The following is a 22,555-nucleotide window of genomic DNA, read 5'->3' on the forward strand; positions in this document are numbered from 1 at the left end:
AATTTTAACTTTGCACAGGCTACGCTCTGAAGTACTGTTGCGCCGGGCAGAGAATTTCAGCTGTTCTGAGCGGATCACTATCACCGCAGTCTTTAAGCCGGGGCAGCCAATAGGGCGGTCCACCGGCCTGTGAATTTTTTCTTGCTGCAACCCTACAGGAAGCTGCGTCAATCTTTTATTCTGTTTCAGAGTTATCTACGTTTATGTAATTTACCTGAAAAAGTGAAGTAATTTGCTTTTTTTGTTCAGCACAGCAGACCCGTGTCAGTGCACTTCACTCTGCCCTTATCAGTTCATCTCATCATGTTTTCCATCAAAATAAATGAAGAGTGATTCAGAAAAGACAGATAAGGGAATTTGTTAAACTGTAGGTGAACTAATAAGGGTAATAAGGTTTACTACAGAAGAAGAGCTAACCAGTGACATCACGTGTTGGATACCCCCTGTTCTTGAGTTCAGACCGTAACAGAGGGGACTGTGTTCATTTTGTTGAGTCTTAAATGCTCTTCCACATATAGTTAGTGAGCATCTGGATGGTCTGTTTCAGATCAAGTGTGGAAACAGGGGAATTTGAAAAATGAGCAGGCCTTCTTTATGTTGACAGACAGAATGAGTGCTGTGGTGAGAACAGAAGACATTTCCTGAGCAGAGTACACGGGGGCTGGCAGACCGAGATGATGTGTGTCGTGTTTCTTGAAGGGAGGAGAAAACTCTGAGAACATGTGGCTGTCAAGCACTCCTTTATTTATAGCTTTATCTTACAGGCACTTTAAAAGGCACACTGGAGCACACAGCAGTCAGCCGTACTATGTGGGGTTAACGAGTGCTGCATGTTTTACTGTTGAGTCATCCTCTCTCTGTCAGTCTCCTAGCATGTCTTTTGAGCTCTTCATATATTGTTCTAAGTTGTACTTGTTTAGGGTGCTGAGATGCACAGCAGTGCTATGTGTGCATGTGTGCTTTGTTAAATAATTTATTAAGTAAAATATATCTCCTCCAAAGAGTCTCTCATTCTGCAGATGAACTCCAACTCCACCGTCTGGGCCTGCAGCTGTTCTGCAGCAGTGCTTTTTCTGCTCTAGGTGACTTTGGCATAGTGGTAGATGACCCAGCTCTCCACCTTCTTCAGTTTCTAGTTAGAGTGATCCTTAAGCAAACAGAGCAAGAACTAATGTGTCCAGCTGCAGTCCGAGACAGTGGAGTTAGAGTCCATCTGACCACAGGAGGACAGACTCTAGAGAGGCAGCTAAGTGATATTAAAGCCACAATATTAAGTCAGCTGGTGAGGAAATATGAGATGGGAACAGCTGACACTCTGCGCTTCTTCATTTCTAGCTTTATCTTCCATCTCTCAGGTTCTTTAGATGCTTAGCAGCAACTGTGAACTGTCAAAATGGGTAAACTGATGACCAATCATGGTGCAGCTGTTTTTCCCAGGATGAAAGTGCAGAAAGTTGATGTTGAGATTTTCCACATAGACTTCCATTGTAAACCGGGCACATCTTTTACTGCAATCTAACCCATCCTAGGCGTGTCCAGATTCAGGGGCTACATCCTTTGAAGGACGCATTCATGGGTCGATTATGTCACGGCAAGGCGACGAAGGCTGTCCAAATTCAAAAGCACCTCCAAATGTGGCCCACAAATGCGTACTCCATTTCCCGGGTTTTGAAGGATGCATCAGGTGGATCCTTCGCAGCGCACCAAATCCCAAGATTCATTGCGGGCTGAAGCTGACAGGGCATTTTTTCTTTAAAAATGGCAGTAGTGGCAGACCAAGTAGAAGGAAATGAATACACTTTTTTATTATATATTTTTAAAATATTTTTAACTTAAAATTTTTTTTTAAATCACCTCATAAACTTATGTGGCAGGTCCTGTAGTCTTTTAAAAGTTCATGTACACTGCTCAAAAAAAATAAAGGGAACACTTAAACAACACAATATAACTCCAAGTATATCAAACTTCTGTGAAATCAAACTTTCCACTTAGGAAGCAACACTGTTGCTTCCTGTTGTGCAAATGGAATAGACAACAGGTGGAAATTATTGGCAATTAGCAAGACACACTCAATAAAGGAGTGGTTCTGCAGGTGGGGACCACAGACCACTTCTCAGTACCTATGCTTTCTGGCTGCTGATTTGGTCACTTTTGAATGTTGGTGGTGCTTTCACACTCGTGGTAGCATGAGACGGACTCTACAACCCACACAAGTGGCTCAGGTAGTGCAGCTCATCCCAGATGGCAAATCAATGCGAGCTGTGGCAAGAAGGTTTGCTGTGTTTGTCAGCGTAGTGTCCAGAGGCTGGAGGTGCTACCAGGAGACAGGCCAGTACACCAGGAGACGTGGAGGAGGCTGTAGGAGGGCAACAACCCTGCAGCAGGACCGCTACCTCCGCCTTTGTGCAAGGAGGAACAGGAGGAGCACTGCCAGAGCCCTGCAAAATGACCTCTAGCAGGCTACAAATGTGCATGTGTCTGCACAAACGGTTAGAAGCCGACTCCATGAGGATGGTATGAGGGCCCGACGTCCACAGATGGGGGTTGTGCTCACAGCCCAACACCGTGCAGGACACTTGGCATTTGCCAGAGAACACCAGGATTGGCAAATTCGCCACTGGCGCCCTGTGCTCTTCACAGATGAAAGCAGGTTCACACTGAGCACATGTGACAGACGTGACAGAATCTGGAGACGCCGTGGAGAGCGATCTGCTGCCTGCAACATCCTTCAGCATGACCGGTTTGGCAGTGGGTCAGTAATGGTGCGGGGTGGCATTTCTTTGGAGGGCCGCACGGACCTTCATGTGCTCGCCAGAGGTAGCGTGACTGCCATTAGTTACCGAGATGAGATCCTCAGACCCCTTGTGAGACCATATGATGCTGTGCTGTTGGCCCTGGGTTCCTCCTAATGCAGGACAATGCTAGACCTCATGTGGCTGGAGTGTGTCAGCAGTTCCTGCAAGATGAAGGCATTGAAGCTATGGACTGGCCCGCCCGTTCCCCAGCCCTGAATCCGATTGAGCACATCTGGGACATCATGTCCCGCTCCATCCACCAACGTCACGTTGCGCCACAGACTGTCCAGGAGTTGGCGGATGCTTTAGTCCAGGAGATCCCTCAGGAGACCATCCGCCACCTCATCAGGAGCATGCCCAGGCATTGTGTGTGGCATTGAGGCCACACACAATACTGAGCCTCATTTTGACTTGTTTTAAGGACATTACATCAAAGTTGGATCAACCTGTAGTGTGTTTTTGCACTTTAATTTTGTGTGTGACTCCAAATCCAGGCCTCCATTGGTTAATAAATTTGATTTCCATTGATGACTTTTGTGTGATTTTGTTGTCAGCACATTCAACTTTGTCCAGAAAAAAGTATTCAATGAGAATATTTCATTCATTCAGATCTAGGATGTGTTATTTGAGTGTTCCCTTTATTTTTTTGAGCAGTGTATATTGCTATATATAAAATGAACCTGAATGTCAGGAAAAACGCATGGCTATTTAGTTTCATTAACCCTCATCCTGTACATAACCTGTGCATATTGATATGGTATTCATAGATATATGCAGACTGAGTCATAATATTGATGTGAGAGTAAAATGATAAAGTGAAGTCAAGGATGACACTCAGACTTAACCTGAGGAGGGGGGGAAACTGAGGAGCTGTCAATCATGAGGGAGCAACTGCTGACTTTGCATAGGGTGGATTTTGTTCCAGTGAGGATGAATTCAGTTGCTGTTTAAGAAATTTTGAGGTAAACCAGGATTTGATTTCAGCAGGTGGTGAGGGAGGAGGGTGGGTGTGAAGTTTGGTTTGGTGGATGTCAGAGCTGGGTGTCATCAGCGAAGCAATGGAAGTGGATGATGATTTTGGAAAAGATATTGTCAAGGGAAAGGAGGTATGTGATGAAGAAAAGGGGGCCCAGGATGGAGCCCTGGGGGACACCTGAAGTGACAGAGGAAGGGTGGGATCTGAAAGACTGGAGTTTGATGAACTGAGTGCGGCCTGTGAGATACCAACAAAACCAGTCGGGGGGGGGGGGGGGGGTTGATGCCAGTGGAAGATAGAGGAGGATGTTGTGGGAGATAGTATCAAAAGCCACACTGAGATAAAGGAGGATGGCGAAGGAAAGTAGACCAGCATCAGCTGCCATGAGACGGTCATTTGTGATTTGTCAGGAGAGCAGTTGCTGTGCTGTGGTGCAGCAGAAAGCAGACTGGAGTTGTTCATACACACTGTTTTGAGTTAACTGGGAGTGACTGTTTTTTTAAACAGTAACAGCACAACAGGCTGATGTCTGCCTGAATAGGAAGTCTCTGGCAGTGTTGCTGGATCTACCAAAGCAAGATCAGCGACATGGATGCGGTGCTGAAACTGAGACCTGTGGCTTGTCCTTTCTGTTCGGCGAGTGGAGCATCACACAGGGCGGTCTGCAGAGGGTGCTTTGGGTGCTTCCTTCCACTGTCCACCACATCGCCCATCAACCGGGTTGCAGAGCTGGCTCAATAATAATATAATTTATCTGTGTAAATCAGCTTTTTTGTGAACTCAATCAAAAAAAGCCTGTTTTCAGCTTTGTGACATTTTTCCAGCCAATCTGTGCACACAGATAAGCGAGATGACAGTACAGCTGCTGAGTTCCTCGAGGATTAAATCTTTGGACTATGTTTTTTCAGCTTTTTTTCCACAACTCTCTCCTTCATTCTGTCACGTTTGCTAGGAGACAGGAGCTTCGCTGAGGTAAGGGCAGAATAGCTTGTGATGCAGATCTGAAGGCTTGACTGTCCAATTTCACAGCCACTCTTGGTAAATGGACTAGTTCTTATATAGCACTTTTCTACTCAGTCTGAGTAGTCTGAGCGCTTATACAGCATGTTTACATTTACCCATGGTTAACTAAGCTAAGTGCTTCAATTATCTAACATTCACACTCCAAGTTGCATCAGAGAGCAACTTGGGGTTAAGTATCTTGCCCAAGGATACATTGGCGTGCAGCCTGGAGAATTGAACCGATCAGTAGGTGACCTGCTGTACCTCCTGAGCTACAGCCACCCCACTCTCCTGGCTGCATGATGCACCCCTTGAATCTGGACACACTCAGTGTCACCCACTAGGGTGCTGTTTTGGCTAATTCCATTTAATAATTCAGTGCATTTTGGGGGAGAGTGAAGCCCAGGTTTGTTTTTTGTATATGCACTTAACAGATGCCCCCTAAATGTGTTACAGGCAGGGTGGTTGTGCAAGCAGGACAGAAAGCAAGTTTAGGATTGGAATGCATTTGTGTCACTGCAGGGGAGGAAAGGCTGTAATGAAATTGGAGGAATGGAGTGATAATTATTTATTGGCTTTAGCTTTTGTCTCATGTGTCATTCGTTTTGCTCCATGAGCTTATCAACGTGCCTGTGTCACTAAAAGCAGGCTGTCTTACCCCTCTGTCTCACCATGGTAACGCTGTTCAAATCATTTCCAAACTTTCCGTTTCAGGACAAAAGTTGGTCCATCATCCGCCATCTTAAATCACAGTGATAATTCTGCTGGGTGATCTGTGGAGTAATTTCCTAAGGCGGTCACTGTGTCATCCCTGTGGAATTTGGCGCATGTAAAAATATCTTTGCAACTGTAATTGCCTGCAAATCAGAGTCTCCACTGTCAATAGGCTGTTGTGGCTGAGTACCAGCCAAAGCTCAACTCTGATGATCACATATGTGGCCAGAATGATTTTCCTTGAAACACCTCAGCGCTCAAACACCACAATTTCTTCCAAGCTTTAGTTTCCACAAACCTTACTCTTCACTGTGGGATTTACACCTACAGCAGGTAAACAAAAACTTCAGAGCCTACAGTGTAATAATTCATTCTTTCAAGCTTTAAAAGGTGACCGCTGTAGTACAGCAAATATATTGATTCATTTATAAATATTGGTGATATCCAATTAAATTCAGTTTCATTCATATAGCACCAAATCACAACAACAGTCACCTCAGGGCACTTTATATTTTAAAGTAAATACCCTACAATAATTGGTTGTAGCTCAGGAGCTAGAGCAGGTCATCTACCACGCGGAAGGTTGGTGGTTTGATTCCTGGCTGCTCCATTCTCCAGCCAAAGTATCCTTAGACAAGAGACTGAACCCCAAGTTGCTCCCGACACGTTCATCGGAGTGGTATTGCGTGTGAATGTTAGATAGAAAGCACGTAGATGTAGAAAGAGCTTGTATAAACTTGTATGTAAATGGCAGACATGCTGTATAAGGTGGTATTAGTGTTCAAGTAGAGTAGAAAGGTGCTCTATAAGAACCAGTCCATTTACAATAATACAGAGAAAACCCCAACAATCAGACGACCCCTATGAGCAAGCACTTGGCCAAGAGGGAAGGAAAAACTCCCTTTTAAAAATCCCTAAACTGAGTTACAGCTCTTTCAGAAAGATATATCTGCTGTAATTAAATTTGTTCCCCACTGCTGTGTAGTCCATTATTGTAAATTTAAACATCATTAAGAAATGATCAGGCAGAAGAGGGTGTTCGGGGGATGCTGTTAAATGTTCAGTGTCTATGTCATAACAAGTACAAGAACCAGACTGTGACTAAAGTGTGTGTGTGGGGGGGCTCATTTATATTTTGAGAGAAGCCAGTTGAGTCTAATAATAGTATAAATGCAGTGTTGAGGCTGTCATTTTCAGCATCTACATGGATGTTAAAATCACCCACTATAATTAACTGAGCACTAAATCAGAAAAAAAATCTTAGAAATCAGACAGAAACTCTGAGTAAGATCCAGGTGGATGATAGATAACAACAAATAAGTTTTCCAGTTAGGGTGGACAAGGCTAAGAGTCAGGCTTTCAAAGGATTTAAAACTCTGTGTGGGTCTGTGGTTGATTTAGCTGGAGTGGAAGATTCATTCCACTCTACATGTTTGGTATGTCGTACTTCCCCCAGACAAGAAGCCTTCCCATCTCAGCGTGTCTGTGATTTTTCCTATAATTATTCACAGAAGATTTGTCTGATTTTTTTTTTTTTAAATTACTGTTAAAATACCATTTTTTAAAGTTTACTACAGAGAGTATATTACTAAAACTGCTGCTAAGGCACCTGCAAACTTTGTGACATCATGTTGAATTTGTAATAAAGTGCAACTGAAAAATATGCAGAAGTCATTTCCACATGATGGGATGATCTGATAAGTTCAAATATGCCTGATTAATTTATTTTGGTCAGCTCAGGCTGCATTCATGAAACCTCCGACATCAGAAGATCACTCTTGTTAACGTGGTGCAGCAGTGAGAGCATGGACTCTCCTCAGGAGAAACTGTCAGTGTCAACAACAAAAAACAAACCAGCAAAAACTGAATGTCAAGTTGGAAAACAATTTACAGAATTCACATAGTAGTGTGGACGCCATTTTATTGGTAGTCTCCTAATGTCCCGTTTTCTGGAAGGCACCATCAGGTTTGCTGTACTCAGTCACATTTACAGTGCAAAGACCTTTTCTCTGCCCCCACAAAACTCAGTCCAAATACACACGCTGTGTCTGTATGCTTGTGTGTGGTGCATTACGTGTGACTTACAGTGTGGTCGTGTCCTGATGATTTATATGTGGTGCCAGCCGTGACAGAAACAAGTAAAATGCTGGGACTTTTTTCCCTCCTGGCTCCTCGCTCTTTCTTATGATCAGCTCTTTGTCAAAGACAAACATTCGGATCATTTCAGCCGTCTCCCTCCAGGAATTTGCTGACATTTGAGAGTCCTTACATTGATGCTGTGATTGTAATACCTTATAGTGAGATAAAGATTGTTGGAAGGAAGGATTGTTGATGGTGTTTGTGAGGTGGAGTATGTTAATAACTCTGTGTGCTTTACAAAACTTTTCAGCAATAGATATTAACATTTTTGATTCAGATTCAATGTATGGCTCAGTTCTTTGTAAAGACATGATAAGAAAAGACATGAGTTTGAACGATATCTGTATAGCTTTAAAGGCCACAACGTCACAATCGAAGGGCTGTTTTGATTTTCTTGATTATGTTTATTTTTTAACTTTACTATTTATTATTAATATTTTATATTCTCCTCCTCACATCATGAAAATGTACTTGAGAATGAATAAAACACATTTTGACCCTGAATTTTGGCAGAAGTGGCCCAAATGATGGTAGGTGCTAAATTTCAGGTGGTCACTCTTCCTAAACTCATCGTCCAGTTTGGATTACGGTGGGCTTGTATGAACTGGAAATGTGTCAAGTATGAAATGCAGTTGTCAAATTTCAACTTTTATGATATACACTGCTCAAAACAAATCAAAGGATCACTTTTTAATCGGAGTATAGCATCAAGTGTTTAAACTTGATCAGTTTCAGCTGCTCTGGTGTTCATGAAATTAACAACAGCTGCACTAGAGGGGCAACAATGAGACAATGGTTTTACAGGTCGAGGACACACGTGTTTTCCTTCCTCCATCTTTTCTAGTTCTGCATTTGGCTAGGGTCAGTGTCACTGCTGGTAGCATGAGGCCATACCTGGACCCTACAGAGGCTGCACAGGTAGTCCAACTCCTCCAGGATGGCACATCAATACGGGCCATTGCCAGAAGGGTTGCTGTGTCTCCCAGCGCAGTCTCAGAGCGCAGAGGAGATTCCAGGAGACAGGCAATTACTCTAGATGAGCTGGACAGGGCCGTAGAAGTTCCATAACTCCTCAGCAGAACCAGTACCTTCTCCTTTGTGCAAGGAGGAACAGGATGAGCACTGCCAAAGCTACAAAATGCTCTCCAGCAGCCACTGGTGTGAATGTCTCTGAGCAACCAAGCAGAACAATCAGGAACAGACTTCGTGAGGGTGGCCTGACGTCCTGTAGTGGGCCCTGTGCTCACTGCCTGGCACCATGGAGCCCGATTGGCATTTGCCATAGAATAGCAGAGCTGGCAGGTCCACCACTGGCACATGTGCTTTTTACAGATGAGACCAGGTTCACCCTGAGCACACATGACAGATGTGAAAGGGCCTGGAGAAGCCATCGAGAACATTGTGCTGCCTGTAACATCATTCAGGATGACTGGTTTGGTGGTGGGTCAGTGATGTTCTGGGGTGGTATATCCACGAAGGGACGCACAGACCTCTACAGGGTAGGCAACTGCATCGAGACTGCCATTAGGTATCAGGTTGAAATCCTTGGACCCACTGTCAGACCCTACGCTGGTGCAGTGGGTCCAGGGTTCCTCCTGGGGCACAGCAATGCCCGGTTTCATGTGGCCAGGGTATGCAGGCTGTTCCTGCAAGATGAAGGCTTTGATTGGCATGGGGGGTTCACATAATGCACTGTTTCTCATTCACCTTATTTACTTTGTTTATACTCCACTCTGCATTTAATCATTAATTGATATTAATCTCTGGCTCTCTTCCACAGCATGTCTTTCTCTCCCCTCAGCCCAACCGGTCGCGGCAGATGACTGCCCCTCCCTGAGCCTGGTTCTGCTGGAGGTTTCTTCCTGTTAAAAGGGAGTTTTTCCTTTCCACTGTCGCCAAGTGCTTGCTCATAGGGGGTCGTTTTGACTGTTGGGTTTTCTCTGTATTATTGTAGGGTCTTTACCCACAATACAAAGCGCCTTGAGGTGACTGTTTGTTGTGATTTGGCGCTATATAAATAAAATTGAATTGAATTGAATTGAATTGAATTGGCTGTAGCTCAGGAGGTAGAGCAGGTCACCTACTATCCAGAAGGTTGGTGGTTCCAGGAGCACAGCTGAATACTTTCTGAGGTGTATGGGGCTAGATTTTTAGGCGTATGAATGTGTCAGTGTTAGATAAAAAGTAAATAATTCTGCAGTAGTCCACATTTGTTGTCTTTCAGGCCTTTTAGTGTTGCTGAGCTGGCCAGTGCATCCTTTTTTTTTCTTTTTTTTTTTAAGAAAGTACCAGATTGTTAATTTGGCCATTGAGCTCTGGTGACTGTGGAGGGCGTTTGAGTACAGTGAACTCACTGTCATGTTCAAGAAAGCCTGAGATGATTTGAGCTCTGTGTCATGGCCCATTATTGGATTGGAAGCAGCCATCAGAAGATGGGTACAGTGTGCGCTGGGATGGACATGTTGAGCAGCAATACTCACGAAAACTTTGGTATTTAAACAATCCTCAGTTGGTACTACGGGGCCCGAAGTGTGCCAGGCTACTAAAAATTGAGAGACGGATGATAAACCAACAGGAACCCTGTAAAAATGTGGGATGAAAACGGGCTGCTCCTTTCTTGCACACAGTTTAGCTGAGCAGCAGAAATGGCTGGAACATGCAGCTGTGGCTGAGCGGGCTTGTTGTGATAAGAGGCCGGCCTGCTGCCACTTCGTTGTGCAGCCAGTGGAAGTGAGTGACAGCAGTGCAGCGGAGTAGAACGGCCGCTGTGCGTCACAGCAGAAAGTAGGTTTGTTTGGATTGGCAGCTGCTGCGCCCCTCGCTTCTTCCTTCCTCTCTCGCTTTCTTGTTGGCTCTGCTTGTCCGTCTCATTCCTTCCATACCAGACATAGCTCACAGCCAGCTGAGTGAGGCTCTCGCTGTACTTCTGTGGACAAGAACAGCCAGTGTCAGCTTTCTGCTGTAAAGCACATAATTGCAGCAAGTTGTGGAAACATGCCCTCCTCTCTGCTCATGTCACCACAGCCAAGTGTGTGTGTGTGTTTGTGCATTTCTGCAGTCTTTGTATTTGACTCAGAGTGGCAGAGTGTTTTCTGTATGTACAGTATCATGCACAAGAAAGTCCTCCCACTAGATGAATAAAGCTGAGTTCTTATTTTACATGGCTGATATTTAAACTGCACGATATTCTTTTATGATGGTTTTAATCAAGCAGAAAACAAGCGTACTCTCCTCAAAAATCTTAGACTCAGGTGACTACACAAAGCTTGCACAGTTAGAAAAGCCACTTTCATACTGAAACTTCAAACAGTCTCAGTAATCCTCTGGTATCAACACTCAGACCAGTGGTTGTCAGAGTAATGTGTGGTACCCAGAGTTGTTAGGATGCTAGGAGGAAAATACTCGATACTCGAGACCATTCTGATGAAAATTATAATGTCAGCGCCTCATGGAAAGAGACTGTCGAGTGCCTTTTAAACCACACATATTTGAATCCTTAAATAGAAGGTAGATTTTTCACATTTCCAGAGTTTCTTTGTGAGTGACAAAGGTTTAAATCAAAAAACAAAATGTAGCCGGCTGAAATAACGGAGGTGTGGAAGAATGTGTGGAAGAACTTGGACATTAACACAGGTTAAAATGAGAAAAACAGGCCATAAGATCAGGGTTAGGGTTAACAGTTACTGCTGTTACTGAAAAACATCCATGTCATCCAGCATCTGTGGAATAGTGTCAAGATAGTAGACTGTAAGTGATGACTTATTAATATGTTTATCATAAAATATCTCATTGTTATGATGATATGTTTGGAGTGTGGTGTTCTGGATTGTGGCTAAAAAAAACCTACTGTTAGTATTTTTAGCCTAATGTTGCAGCATCTGCACTGTGAACGGTTGCACACAGTTGGACTCCAAAGATAAACCGCTCCAGGATTTAGTCCCCAGATAGTTTCTGTATGTATCACCAAGCCTACATGAATGAAACTTGATCTAAGTGAGCATGACTTCAAAAACAAGATATGCTTGTCACTATATTTACTCACCCTGCAGACTGCACTGGACATCGAACACCATTCTATATGTATGCACAAACCGCTATCTCTATAATAGATCTATGTGTTTTCTGTAGCTTAGGCTATAAATGCTGGAATGCTTGAATATGCAGTAATTTAGAATTATTTTACCCTAGACTGGAAAGACTTTTACGTGTTACTAGTTTTTATTGTGACACGCATACAGTAGCTGCCATCTAGCTACTGGGGTGGCTGTAGCTCAGGAGGTAGAGCAGGTCACCTACTGATCGGAAGGTCGGCGGTTCGATTTCCGGCTACTCCAGGCTGCATGCTAATGTGTCCTCGGGCAAGATACTTAATCCCAAGTTCCCCTCCGACGCAAGCGTTGGAGTGTGAATGTTAGATAATAAGAGCACTTAGCTTAGTTACTCATGAGGTGCTTGTGTGAATGGGGTAAATGTAAACGTGCTGTATAAGCACTTTGAGTGCTCAGACAGAGTAGAAAAGCGCTCGATAAGAACCAGTCCATTTTACAAGGAGAGTGCAGACACAGAAGCAGGTCACCACTGGAGGGTCCAGAGGTGGTTCAGCAGAGTAAGGTCAACAGCATTTTTAGTTAGTATTGTCCTTTTTTTCAGTGACAATGACACAATCAAGATAAGACTGAAGTGCACAGTTTCAGCTTTAATTTGAGGGGTTTGACAAAAGTACTGCATTAACTATTTAGGACCTATATGACTGCATCCTCTAGTGGTTGTGCAGCCTCGTCCTCTGGCAGGAGCTTGATGCGTGCTTGCAGTCATGGGTTCTGGCACCTAGGTTGTAGCTTGGTAGATTGGTGCCATGTGGAGCTCTTGGTCCATTTTCTCCTTTTCTTCTTCTGGTGGGCTCCAAGGAGATTGTCAGTGTCACATACTGTCTGACCTTGCATGGGGCTGCTATGGCTTCCTGTTCACCTTATTGTCATCATCATCCCAATCACAGTGTTGTCCGTTGAAGTCTCATCAAGGATTGCCCAGTCATAAGTGATGGCTTCTTTAATCTGAGCCTCTGACCATGGGAGAAAACTCATTCTTTCTGATGAGTCAGGTTGTTGATGTTAAACCACTGTAGTCGGTAATAAATCACTGGAAAAGCCTGCTGGCGCTGTGCACTGTTCCCCTCTGTTGTCTGGTGGTGGAGGTGGAGGTTAGTTAGGTGGAGCCATTGGAGGGGCACAGTGAAGGTTGTAATCCACTCTGACACACTGAGGCTCCAAGGAAGGATACAAACAAGAATTTCTCTGAGAAGATTTCTCTGTTTGATCGTTTTCTCCTGCATTCTGACTTCCACTCATTTAATGCTCTCGGGTGCTTTTGGACTTTCAATCAAATATTTTCATTTATTTCTTGCGTTCTATGATCTGTTTTCTCTCCCAGCTGCATCAGCTCTCCTCCTTGTGGAAACCCAAAATGTTTTACCTAAACATGAAAAACACTGATAGCTCCATCTCCATATTTTCCCTTCATATGAATCATGGAGACATGAAATCTACCACTTCATTGAGGTTTTCTTTACCAGAATTGTTTCCCATGCTCACAAATGGCTGGTTTTGTCTATCTGGCACACTTAATCTCTATACTGCTGTGAATCCAAATAGTTTTTGGCCAGCAAGGGGGGGGGGGGGGGGGGGGGTCCTCGATGACTTTCTCCCACGTGTTCCCAGAACACTGCATTTACTCAGCCCTTCAACAACCTCTAGACCAGGTGTGAACATGAAGATACAACAGTTTTCCTGTTAATTTTTTTTTTGTGTCTTTTTTGTTTTTCCCAAAATATAACAATTTATTTCAGATCTCTCACCTTTAAGGACAATGTGGTCCAGTCCTGGAAATCCCAGTGGAGATGGCTTGGGGTCCAAAAGATTAGCCCTCTTTGTGTGTCTGGCTGGAAATGCACTTTTCCAGGATAATCATTCACTGTCCATCTTAAACTCAGCTCTAATCAGCCGCTTCTGTCACCAAGCTTGTTGTGAAAATCTGAAATAAACTGAGGTGCACACGACTAAGTATGAGTTTTATTTACCTTTTGCAGAGGGATCAAACAACAGTACAGACAGCAGTCTGCATGCATTTTGAACAAGAGGGATTGTAAGCCTAGAATATTTATAGAGACCAGTTTTCTTTCTGCCATGGTCACAGAAAGCTATCAGAACACTGTGCAACAAAAGATAACTCGTACGTCAACATGTGGTACATCTAAAAGATTACATGGAGACAGAGGATGACAATATTGAGCCTTTCATTCATTAAGGTCAGCAATAAGGTTTTTGACACAGAAATAGCAGAATACTAATTCCATTAGTTCCATAACAAATTACAGCCATTTTCATTGGTACTGACAAAGGATATTCTTCTCTCCCTCCTCACCTGACATGTGCATCACAAACGAGTCTTATTTTCAAGTACAGTAATGATTTTGACAACAGAGTCTGCATAAGTCAACAGAAGTGCAACTGGGAAGTGTTCTGTCCTTTGCTCTAAGAGCAGCCATTCTAGCATGGCCTCTGAGCTTGTTGAGATTATGTGCATTTTAAAACTCATTGTGGTGACAACAACAAGCTGGAACTAATTCCATGATGCCCTGTCCTGCATCACTGACATACCCATCCAACAGCTGACTACTCTCTTCATCTGACGCGGCATTAAAACCATCACTCAACGCAAGAATTAGTTCCTTCAGGAAGATTTCACACTCATGAAACCGCTCACTGTAGCTTTGGGTATTTTTCAAAGTGAAGATAACTGCTATTATGGCAGGCTCCTGCACAAGAGAAAAATCTGTTGCGCAAGATGCAATGCAAACAGAGTTCTCCTGCATGACAGCTGGTGTGCCTGATGCCACAGTGGTGGCTATAGCTGTGGCTGAGGAGATAGAGCAGGTCATCCACTAACTCGAAGGTTAGTTGTTCTGGCGGTTCCAGTTTCCATGGCAAAGTATCCTTGGCCAAGATACTGGACTCCAAGTTGCTCTCTAATGTGTTCATCACAGTGTGGATGTGTGTGAATGTTAGCTAGAAAACACTTGCATGAATGAATGAATGAGGCATGTTGTATGATGTGCTTTGAGTAGAAAAGTGCTAGATTTACCATCAAGCAAACTAGACAGTTGCATGATGATTACACCTACTTAACTGATTTATGAGCGTATTCCACCCAGTATCCCAGTGTTGTAAATTGGATGTCATGTCTGAGTAAAAATATGTCAGTTTTTGTAAGTGCTTGTCTTTCTCTTTGTCTGTCTGTTGTATTGTTGACCTGTCAATACATTCAGTGTAGACGCACTTTCACTGAACTCTTTATAAAAACCTTTATTTCAGCCACTTCACACTTACAGCACTGTGACATGTAAATACGCTGCTTTAATGAAAGATTCGTATGAATAATGAATATGACTGTAGGCCTGTTGTCATCTTGCATCTTTGTGTTCGGCACTGATTTTGGCTCACATCACTTTGATGTCTGTAGCTGCCTTACTATTGAAGTCACACAGACAGCATTCACAGACAGCGTATCACAGACAGCATCAAGAAGTGCTTTGTGTCTGTGTTGGGCAGCAAAGATGCTCTCCGTACTGCTGTCACAGGTTTAAAGTGGGTGAGGGAAGCTGAAAGAAGAAATGCCCTAAGGAGTCTTCTGACTGTTGAGTGCTGTGATTTCTCCCACACTGAGCAGCAGGATGCTTAAGCAGTAGAATCCTGCCTGCAGCAGCATTGAGAATGACTTCTTTGTATTTGAAGATGAGGATACTGTTTCCCTTAACTTACTTGCTTAAGTTATGGACTATTTGGAGATCCTGAATCCAGTAGAAACTGTATCCATGAAATACTGTATAACACAGCAATGCCCTCTAGTGCACCTGTAGAGAGCCTCTTCAGACTGGGATGTCTTGAGCTCACTTACATAACTCAAAAGAGAAACATATCTGATTTGAAAGCTAGTGATAACCACATAAACTAAACAGGGTTAGTCCACTGTAAAGCTATAGTTTGGTAAGGGGGCACCAGTTTTTTCGGTGTTCGTCTACTGAATGCAGGTTTTATATGTACAAATTAAATACCTGCCAGTGTACAAAGGAACCAAAGTGTCATCATGTTAATATTTAACTCATACGTGAAAATAGTTCAAAACCGGAACAATTTTTTAATGCATTTTAAACCTTCTGCAGCCAACTATAGCCCTCTGAACCTAACCCAACACAGTCCAAAATAGAAATAAAGTGTGAGATGAACCTGAATACATGACTTTTCTATTAAAAGCTAAAGTTGGTGCCCACTGTCACCCTGCCACTGTCGAGAGGCAGGGTTCACTCTGTACAGGTCGCCAGCCTGTCACAGTGCTGCTAACACAGAGAGACAGACAACCATCCACTCTCACACCTATGGGCAACTTAGAGTGGCCAATTAACCTATTAACCCCAGTAAGTGCATGTTTTTGGACTGTGGGAGGAAACCGGAGTACCCGGAGGAAACCCACGCAGACACGGGAAGAACATGCAGACTCCACACAGAGAGAGAGGCCCAGGCCAAGGTGGGATCATCCAATTTAGTTGGATAATCACACACATATAAACTTGAGTGACATCCCATTCTTAATCCTTAGGGTCTAACAACATAAGGTTGCCCATAGGTGCACGTGGCACAAGGAAACTCTAGGTCGCAGGTCGATGATCCATTTTGTCATTGTGTCACAGTCGGGCTGTGTGGAGGAAGGGGTGGACCCAAATGCAGGACGCGGGAGACAGAATAAACTAAAAACTGCTTTAATCACAGGAGACTTAATTAACACAAACACAAAAACCCGAAATCTCCACCAGGGCAGTAAAGAACATGACGCCTGGGAGAAAGTAGAAAACAAAAACCAAACTAGAAAACACACAGCTAGGGGAAACACTGACGGTAACAAAGATGACGACGCAACAACGAACAGAGGAAAACTAAGGGCTTAAATACACACAAGGGGATTAGGGCAAGTGAAAACAACAGGGTACAACAGGTGAACCAAATGAACCTAATGACAAAGGGGAAGCAAAACTAAACACAAAGCACAGGGAACACAAGACTGTCAACATAAAACAGGAACTGACTAAACATAACAGACGCAGACCTAACACTGAAAACTTGACAAAGGGAACATTACACAAAAAACAACAAGGGAAACTAAACAGCATACTCAAACAACAATATAACTATAAACTATAAGAAACATAACCTGAAAAGTACAATAAAAGAAAGCTACACAAAAAAAACCTCAAAACGCTGGGCCACCGACCCAGGACCATGACAAATTGTATCATCACATCTGTGGCCGGATGTTCTGGACACTCAGGTGAAGAGGGTAGATGAGCTTTTAACTGATCACCACCTGGTGATGGATCAGGTGGTGAGGGAGGATGCTCGATAGACCTGGTGCACCTGGTATTCTGGTATTTTGTGGACTGGGGCACCAAAACATATAGTGAGGATCCATTGGAAATGCCTAGCAGAGACCCCAGTCTGTGAGGTCTTCAACTCCCACCTCCAGGAGAACTTCCACAGCATTCCGAGGGAGGTTGAGATATTGAATCTGAATGGACCGTGTTCCGCACTTCCGTTGTTCACCCTGCTGCACAGAGCTGTGGTTGGTGCCTGTTGTGTTGGTAATCTTGAACCTGAAGTCCTATGGGGCTTGGTTAGCCTGTGTCACTTCAGAGGAGCTGATGGGTGCCAGCAAGCCAAGCAGAATGCAGCTCAGGGGGTGGCTGAAACAAAAACTTGGGTGTGTGAGGAGTTCAGCAAGGCCATGGAAAAGGACTTTCAGACAGCCTCAAAGGGATTCTGGGAAACCGTCAGGCAACTCAGGAGGATAAAGCAGTGCTGCACTCACACGGTGTATAGTGTGGGTGGTGTGCTGCTGATTTCAACTGAGGATATAGTCGGACAGTGGCAGGAAAACTTCGAGTACCTCCTTAATCCCACTGACACGCCTTATGTAGAGGAAGCAGAGTCTGGGGATGAAGGAGATGACTGTCCCATCACTGAGGCTGAGGTCACTGAGGTAGTTAAACAACTCTTTGGCGGCAGGGCCCCTGGGGTGGATGTGATTCGCCCTGAGTTCCTGAAGGCTCTGGCTGCTGTAGGGCTGTCTTGGTTGACACGCCTCTGCAACATCATGTGGAGATCTGGGGCAGTGCCTCTGGATTGGCAGACCGAGGTGGTGATTTCCATCTTCAAGAAGGGGGAGTGGAGAGTGCGCCTAGCCTGCCACATCATTTTTTCAGCCCTCAGCAGGTTGATAATTTTATTTCCATAAACAATGTGGCATCCTTTCATTCCTGACACATTACCCCAGGGGTGGGCAACTCCAGGCCTCGAGGGCCGGTGTCCTGCAGGTTTTAGGTGTGTCCCTGATCCAACACACCTGAATCAAATATAGAAGTCATTAGCAGGACTCTGGAGAACTTGACTGCATACTGAGGTGGTAATTCAGTCATTTGATTCAGGTGTGTTGGATCAGGGACACATCTAAAACCTGCAGGACACCAGCCCTCGAGGCCTGGGGTTGCCCACCCCTGCATTACCCAGTCCATATCAGTATAGATATCCAACAGGATCTGATGTGTTTTCAAAGTGGTCCTTTAATTTCTTGAGCAGCATTTGTAACTATGAAGCAGCAGCTTCACTGCTCCTTTTTTAAAAATAGATTTTCATATTATTTTTCATTACTCTTTGTTGCTCTTTAGAGGCTATGGCTGTCACTGGGTTTGTGAACAGATTGATGTCTAATTACCCCCCCGCTGTGGGACAAGAGAGATGGGTGGCTAAGCAGGCACACACACATAAATGTACACACACATCTACACAACACATACTTACATTCACAGGAGGTTCAGGATTATCTTTGCAGACAGAGAGACAAGAGGATCTGGTTTATACTGAATGAGCCTCCTCACCCACTAATCCACAATATAAGTCTAAGATTGACTCACAGGTCACAAGATGCTGGCTTCTTTTGTATAGAGAACACACACAGCTATCATTTGATTTCCTCAGTATCTGTTTAAAAATGACTTAGCAAAAGTGAGCTAATCAGGTGGCATATGTGGAAAGCATGAATCAGCTTTCAGGCAGAGCACATCAGCTCAGAAGCCTCAATAAGAACACAAGCATGTAAATGTTGCTTCAGCCTTTGCACTGTCTGTGTAATCTGTGATGACTAAATAAATAAATATCAAACGTCCCACTGCAGTTTTTTATTTGTCTTGCAGTTTCACTGCAAGTCTCTGAAGTTGGGAATAGTTGTGATAAAACTCAATTTAAAGCTTTATCAGGATGCTAAAAATCCTTTAAACAGAGCTGGGCCTTTGTGGCCAGTCAGTAACGAAAAGACTCAGAGCTAAACGGGTGAAACGTCTGATTTCAGACTGTAATGATGTAACGATGTTATGACAGACTAGTCAGCGGGATTCTTTACAGCTTTGTTAAGTAAAAAAACTCCCACCAATTCACAAATGAGAGGCTCTAAAAGGCAAGTATCTGTTATACCGTGTGTGTGTGTGTGTGTGTGTGTGTGTGTGTGTGTGTGTGTGTGTGTGTGTGTATGCTATGAGTGTGTAAGAACAACTTGTAAGAGCTCCCCAGTTTCCATCTGACTTCCTGTTTCCTGCCTGTGAGAGGGATGACCGCATATATGAGAGCTGAATGCAGCTTTGTGTCTTGGTGACATGTCAGATTTGAACAGGAAGCTGGTCATACAGACTGCTTCTTACAAATCCACTGTTTGTTTAATGCACTGGGCAGTGTCTGAATACTGAATAATGAGGCCGAGCATTGTCGTGCACCAGGAGGAACCCAGGACTCACTGCTCCAGTGTCGGGTCTGACAGTGGGTCCAAGGATTTCATCCTGATACCTGATGGCGGTCAGGGTGCCGTTGCCTAGCCTGTAAAAAGCAGCGGGTACAAGTGGTCGACCTGCCAATCCTGGTATTCTATGGCTAATGCCAATCAAGGCTCCACAGTGCCAGGCAGTGAACACAGGGCCGACTGGAGGACGTCAGCCCCTCAGGCCACCCTCATTAAGTCTGTTTCTGATTGTTTGCTCAGGCATTCACACCAGTGGCTGCTGGAGGTCATTTTGTAGCTCTGCAGTGCTCATCCTGTTCCTCCTTGCACACATTGCACACATTCATTAACACCAAAGCAGCTGAAAATGATTAACAAGCCCCTCTGTTACTTAACTGACCAGATCAATATCCCAGAAGTTTGACTGACTTGATGATATACTCTGATTAAAAGGTGTTCCTTTATTTTCTTTGAGCAGTGTACCTGATTCTAATCTGCTGCCATGTCTGCTTCACACTGCTGGATTTGTAGCTACCAGAACACAGAACACACACCAAGAATACCTGTTCAGTCAGTACAGTTAATTTCAGTGTGATCTGCCATCAGACTAAAGCGATTTCCACATCTCCTTTATTAGGCTATGGGGTGGTAACCTTTAATGTTTAAATGTATTTGTCCAGTTTGGTCCATATTGACATGATTGAATCACAGAGTTGTAGCAGATTTCATCCCATGTGTCTGCAAGTGTAACGATACTGTGCAAATTAATTCATTTCATTTTAATTAAAGTATCTTTGCAAATATTATTAAGTTCAACAATCTTCAGGCTGTAGTCCCTCTGTGGTTCCTGAATATTTCTTTCACAAACTGCACACTGGATATTAAATAATGATTCTGCTACAGTTGTCGTTTGCAATATTTTCCTTTTTCTAACAGACTGATTTAGCATCACCGCTACGAGAACAGATACAGAAACTCTTTCATACCTTTGTGCAATAACTTTTTATAATCCATGTGCCTGGCAGGGAGGTTTCTGCTCTTTAATTTGAACATTACTGTGTTGATTTTAACAACTAGTTCAAAGTCTCTGCACACCTGAACGGGTGACAGGTGTGTTGGATGTAATGTTCCAAAGAATAATTAAATATAACAGTTAGTCATTATTCCTGTTTGGACTTGTGCAGATATATTCAACAATGTCATCTGTTTTTTTGTAAGTAAGAAAAAAGCTTAGAGGTTGTATGGATGCCACAGTGCTGCTCAACACTATGCTCATCATCTTTTTAGTATTTTCAGTAATTCCAGCTACCAGTGATGAGTTCATTTGTTGTGATAAATTTGATGTATTGTACTGACTCAGAATTTCACAGTTGGTGCATCCCTCATAAGAACCACCTGCCATTTTCATCATCAGGTCACTGCTTTTCAGTTTTTAGGAATTTTCATGTTGTAGCTTTGGTGTATTCCCTCATTTCCTCTGGTACAGTCAATGTTCAGATCTCTGCCTTGTCTTTTTCCCCGCAGTGTCTGACACCATGAAACTGAATCCACAGAAAGCTCCACTTTATGTAAGTATCTCTTCTTTTTACATGACACTAAATCTTATACTGTTGGAAAGCCTGTTTCTTTCCCTTAAATGGAGCTATATTTGTTAGGAAAATGCATTTGTGGGTTGAGCAGCAGAGTTGAGTATGTGGTTTACACCCATGAAAAACTTGTCAAATCTTCTCTGACAGTGTCAAATAGCTTACATATTAAATATATTTGTGTGTGTAAATGAACACCATCGTCTTCATATATAGCTCCCATATCCTCTTCCTGTAACCCCAGTGGAAGGAGTTACATGAAGAGGGCCCAACATCCAGACTGACACCGAAACAACTCGTACCTCAGTGTTCCAACTAGAGATCAATGAGCTACAACTCAAAGGCTACTACCAGGAGGAGCCAGGACATCAGGTCAGGGGGGGGTGTCATCATCCCCACACTCCAAGATTGGGTACCAACCTCCAAGAACAACTGGTACGATGAATGCCAGAACAGCTGACCTGAAAGAGAAGATCATGGCTCTGCTGGAAACCTGGAGCCTCCGTGACTGATTACCAAGACTACGTGAGGTACCCTCTGAAATTCTACTGGAAGATGCGAATGCAGCACTGTGGATAATCCCTACTGCAACCATCGCTGAAAACAACCAGCTGATCTATACCACAGCAACAGTGATCCTTGAGATGCTTGGCTATATGATGAACAGCCACAAGGAGCAGTACCCTCCGTGGAAAAGACAGCTAGAGGTGAAGGTCAAGGCAGCATGGAGGGAAGGTAGCCAGCTATCAGAGCTGCAGAAAGGTGTGATGAAGAAAGGGGTGCGTAAGAAGTACAACAAGCTGTCCAGACCTGAGGCCTTAGAGCAGTGCTTCTCAAATAGTGGGGGGGTGTGGTGTGCTACCGGGGGGGGCATGTCTGACCCCGGGGAACATGCTTTTTTTTGCCGTACTAGAATAAAGTGTAATTACACAACAGTAGGTTGTGGATGTGCTCTCATTGTCAGAGTGTGCGCAGTGAGTAATAGCTCTATGGTGCACATTTTTTTTGCCTACTCACAGCACAGAGCAGGCTTCACAGCAATTATTTATAGTCGCACCAGAAAGGGGGGGGGGGGCAAAAGGTTTACTTCTTCCGGGGGGGGGGACATAGCAGAAAATAATTGAGAAGCACTGCCTTAGAGACTGCCAAGCAAAGATTCACAGCCTTGGCTAACTGCTTGAAGAGGTATACCAGAGAGATAGAATCCAGGAGGATGAACCAGATGTTCTCCACTGAACTCTCAGTGGCAGGGGAACAATACGAGAACAGCCCCCTCACCAAGGCTGGAGACGGAGCAATACTGGAAGAGCATATGGGAGAAGGATGCACCACACAACCAGTAACATCCAGTAAGCATCACAGTGGCAGACATCCAGGAAAGAGTCTCAAATATGAAGAGCTGGACGAAGCTAATGAGTGGAATGGCTGACCGAAGGCCGGACGGTCCTGATCTCCAAGGATCACCAGAAGGA

At 44.0% G+C, this 22,555-nt stretch overlaps 1 protein-coding gene across 2 annotated transcripts in view; it reads left to right on the forward strand.

Annotated features, from left to right (window-relative positions):
* LOC115781526 (A-kinase anchor protein 13-like) overlaps positions 1-22,555 on the forward strand; it is an 85,538-nt gene that overhangs the window by 3,436 nt on the left and 59,547 nt on the right. For both annotated transcript variants that reach the window (XM_030731212.1, XM_030731211.1), the window contains exon 2: positions 21,022-21,065. In XM_030731212.1, the coding sequence (XP_030587072.1) occupies positions 21,033-21,065 (33 nt within the window). In that variant the 5' untranslated portion in view covers positions 21,022-21,032. The remainder of the gene's footprint in view (positions 1-21,021; positions 21,066-22,555) is intronic.

Source organism: Archocentrus centrarchus, chromosome 6 (genome assembly GCF_007364275.1).
Source record: "Archocentrus centrarchus isolate MPI-CPG fArcCen1 chromosome 6, fArcCen1, whole genome shotgun sequence".
In the NCBI taxonomy this organism is placed as follows: domain Eukaryota; kingdom Metazoa; phylum Chordata; class Actinopteri; order Cichliformes; family Cichlidae; genus Archocentrus; species Archocentrus centrarchus.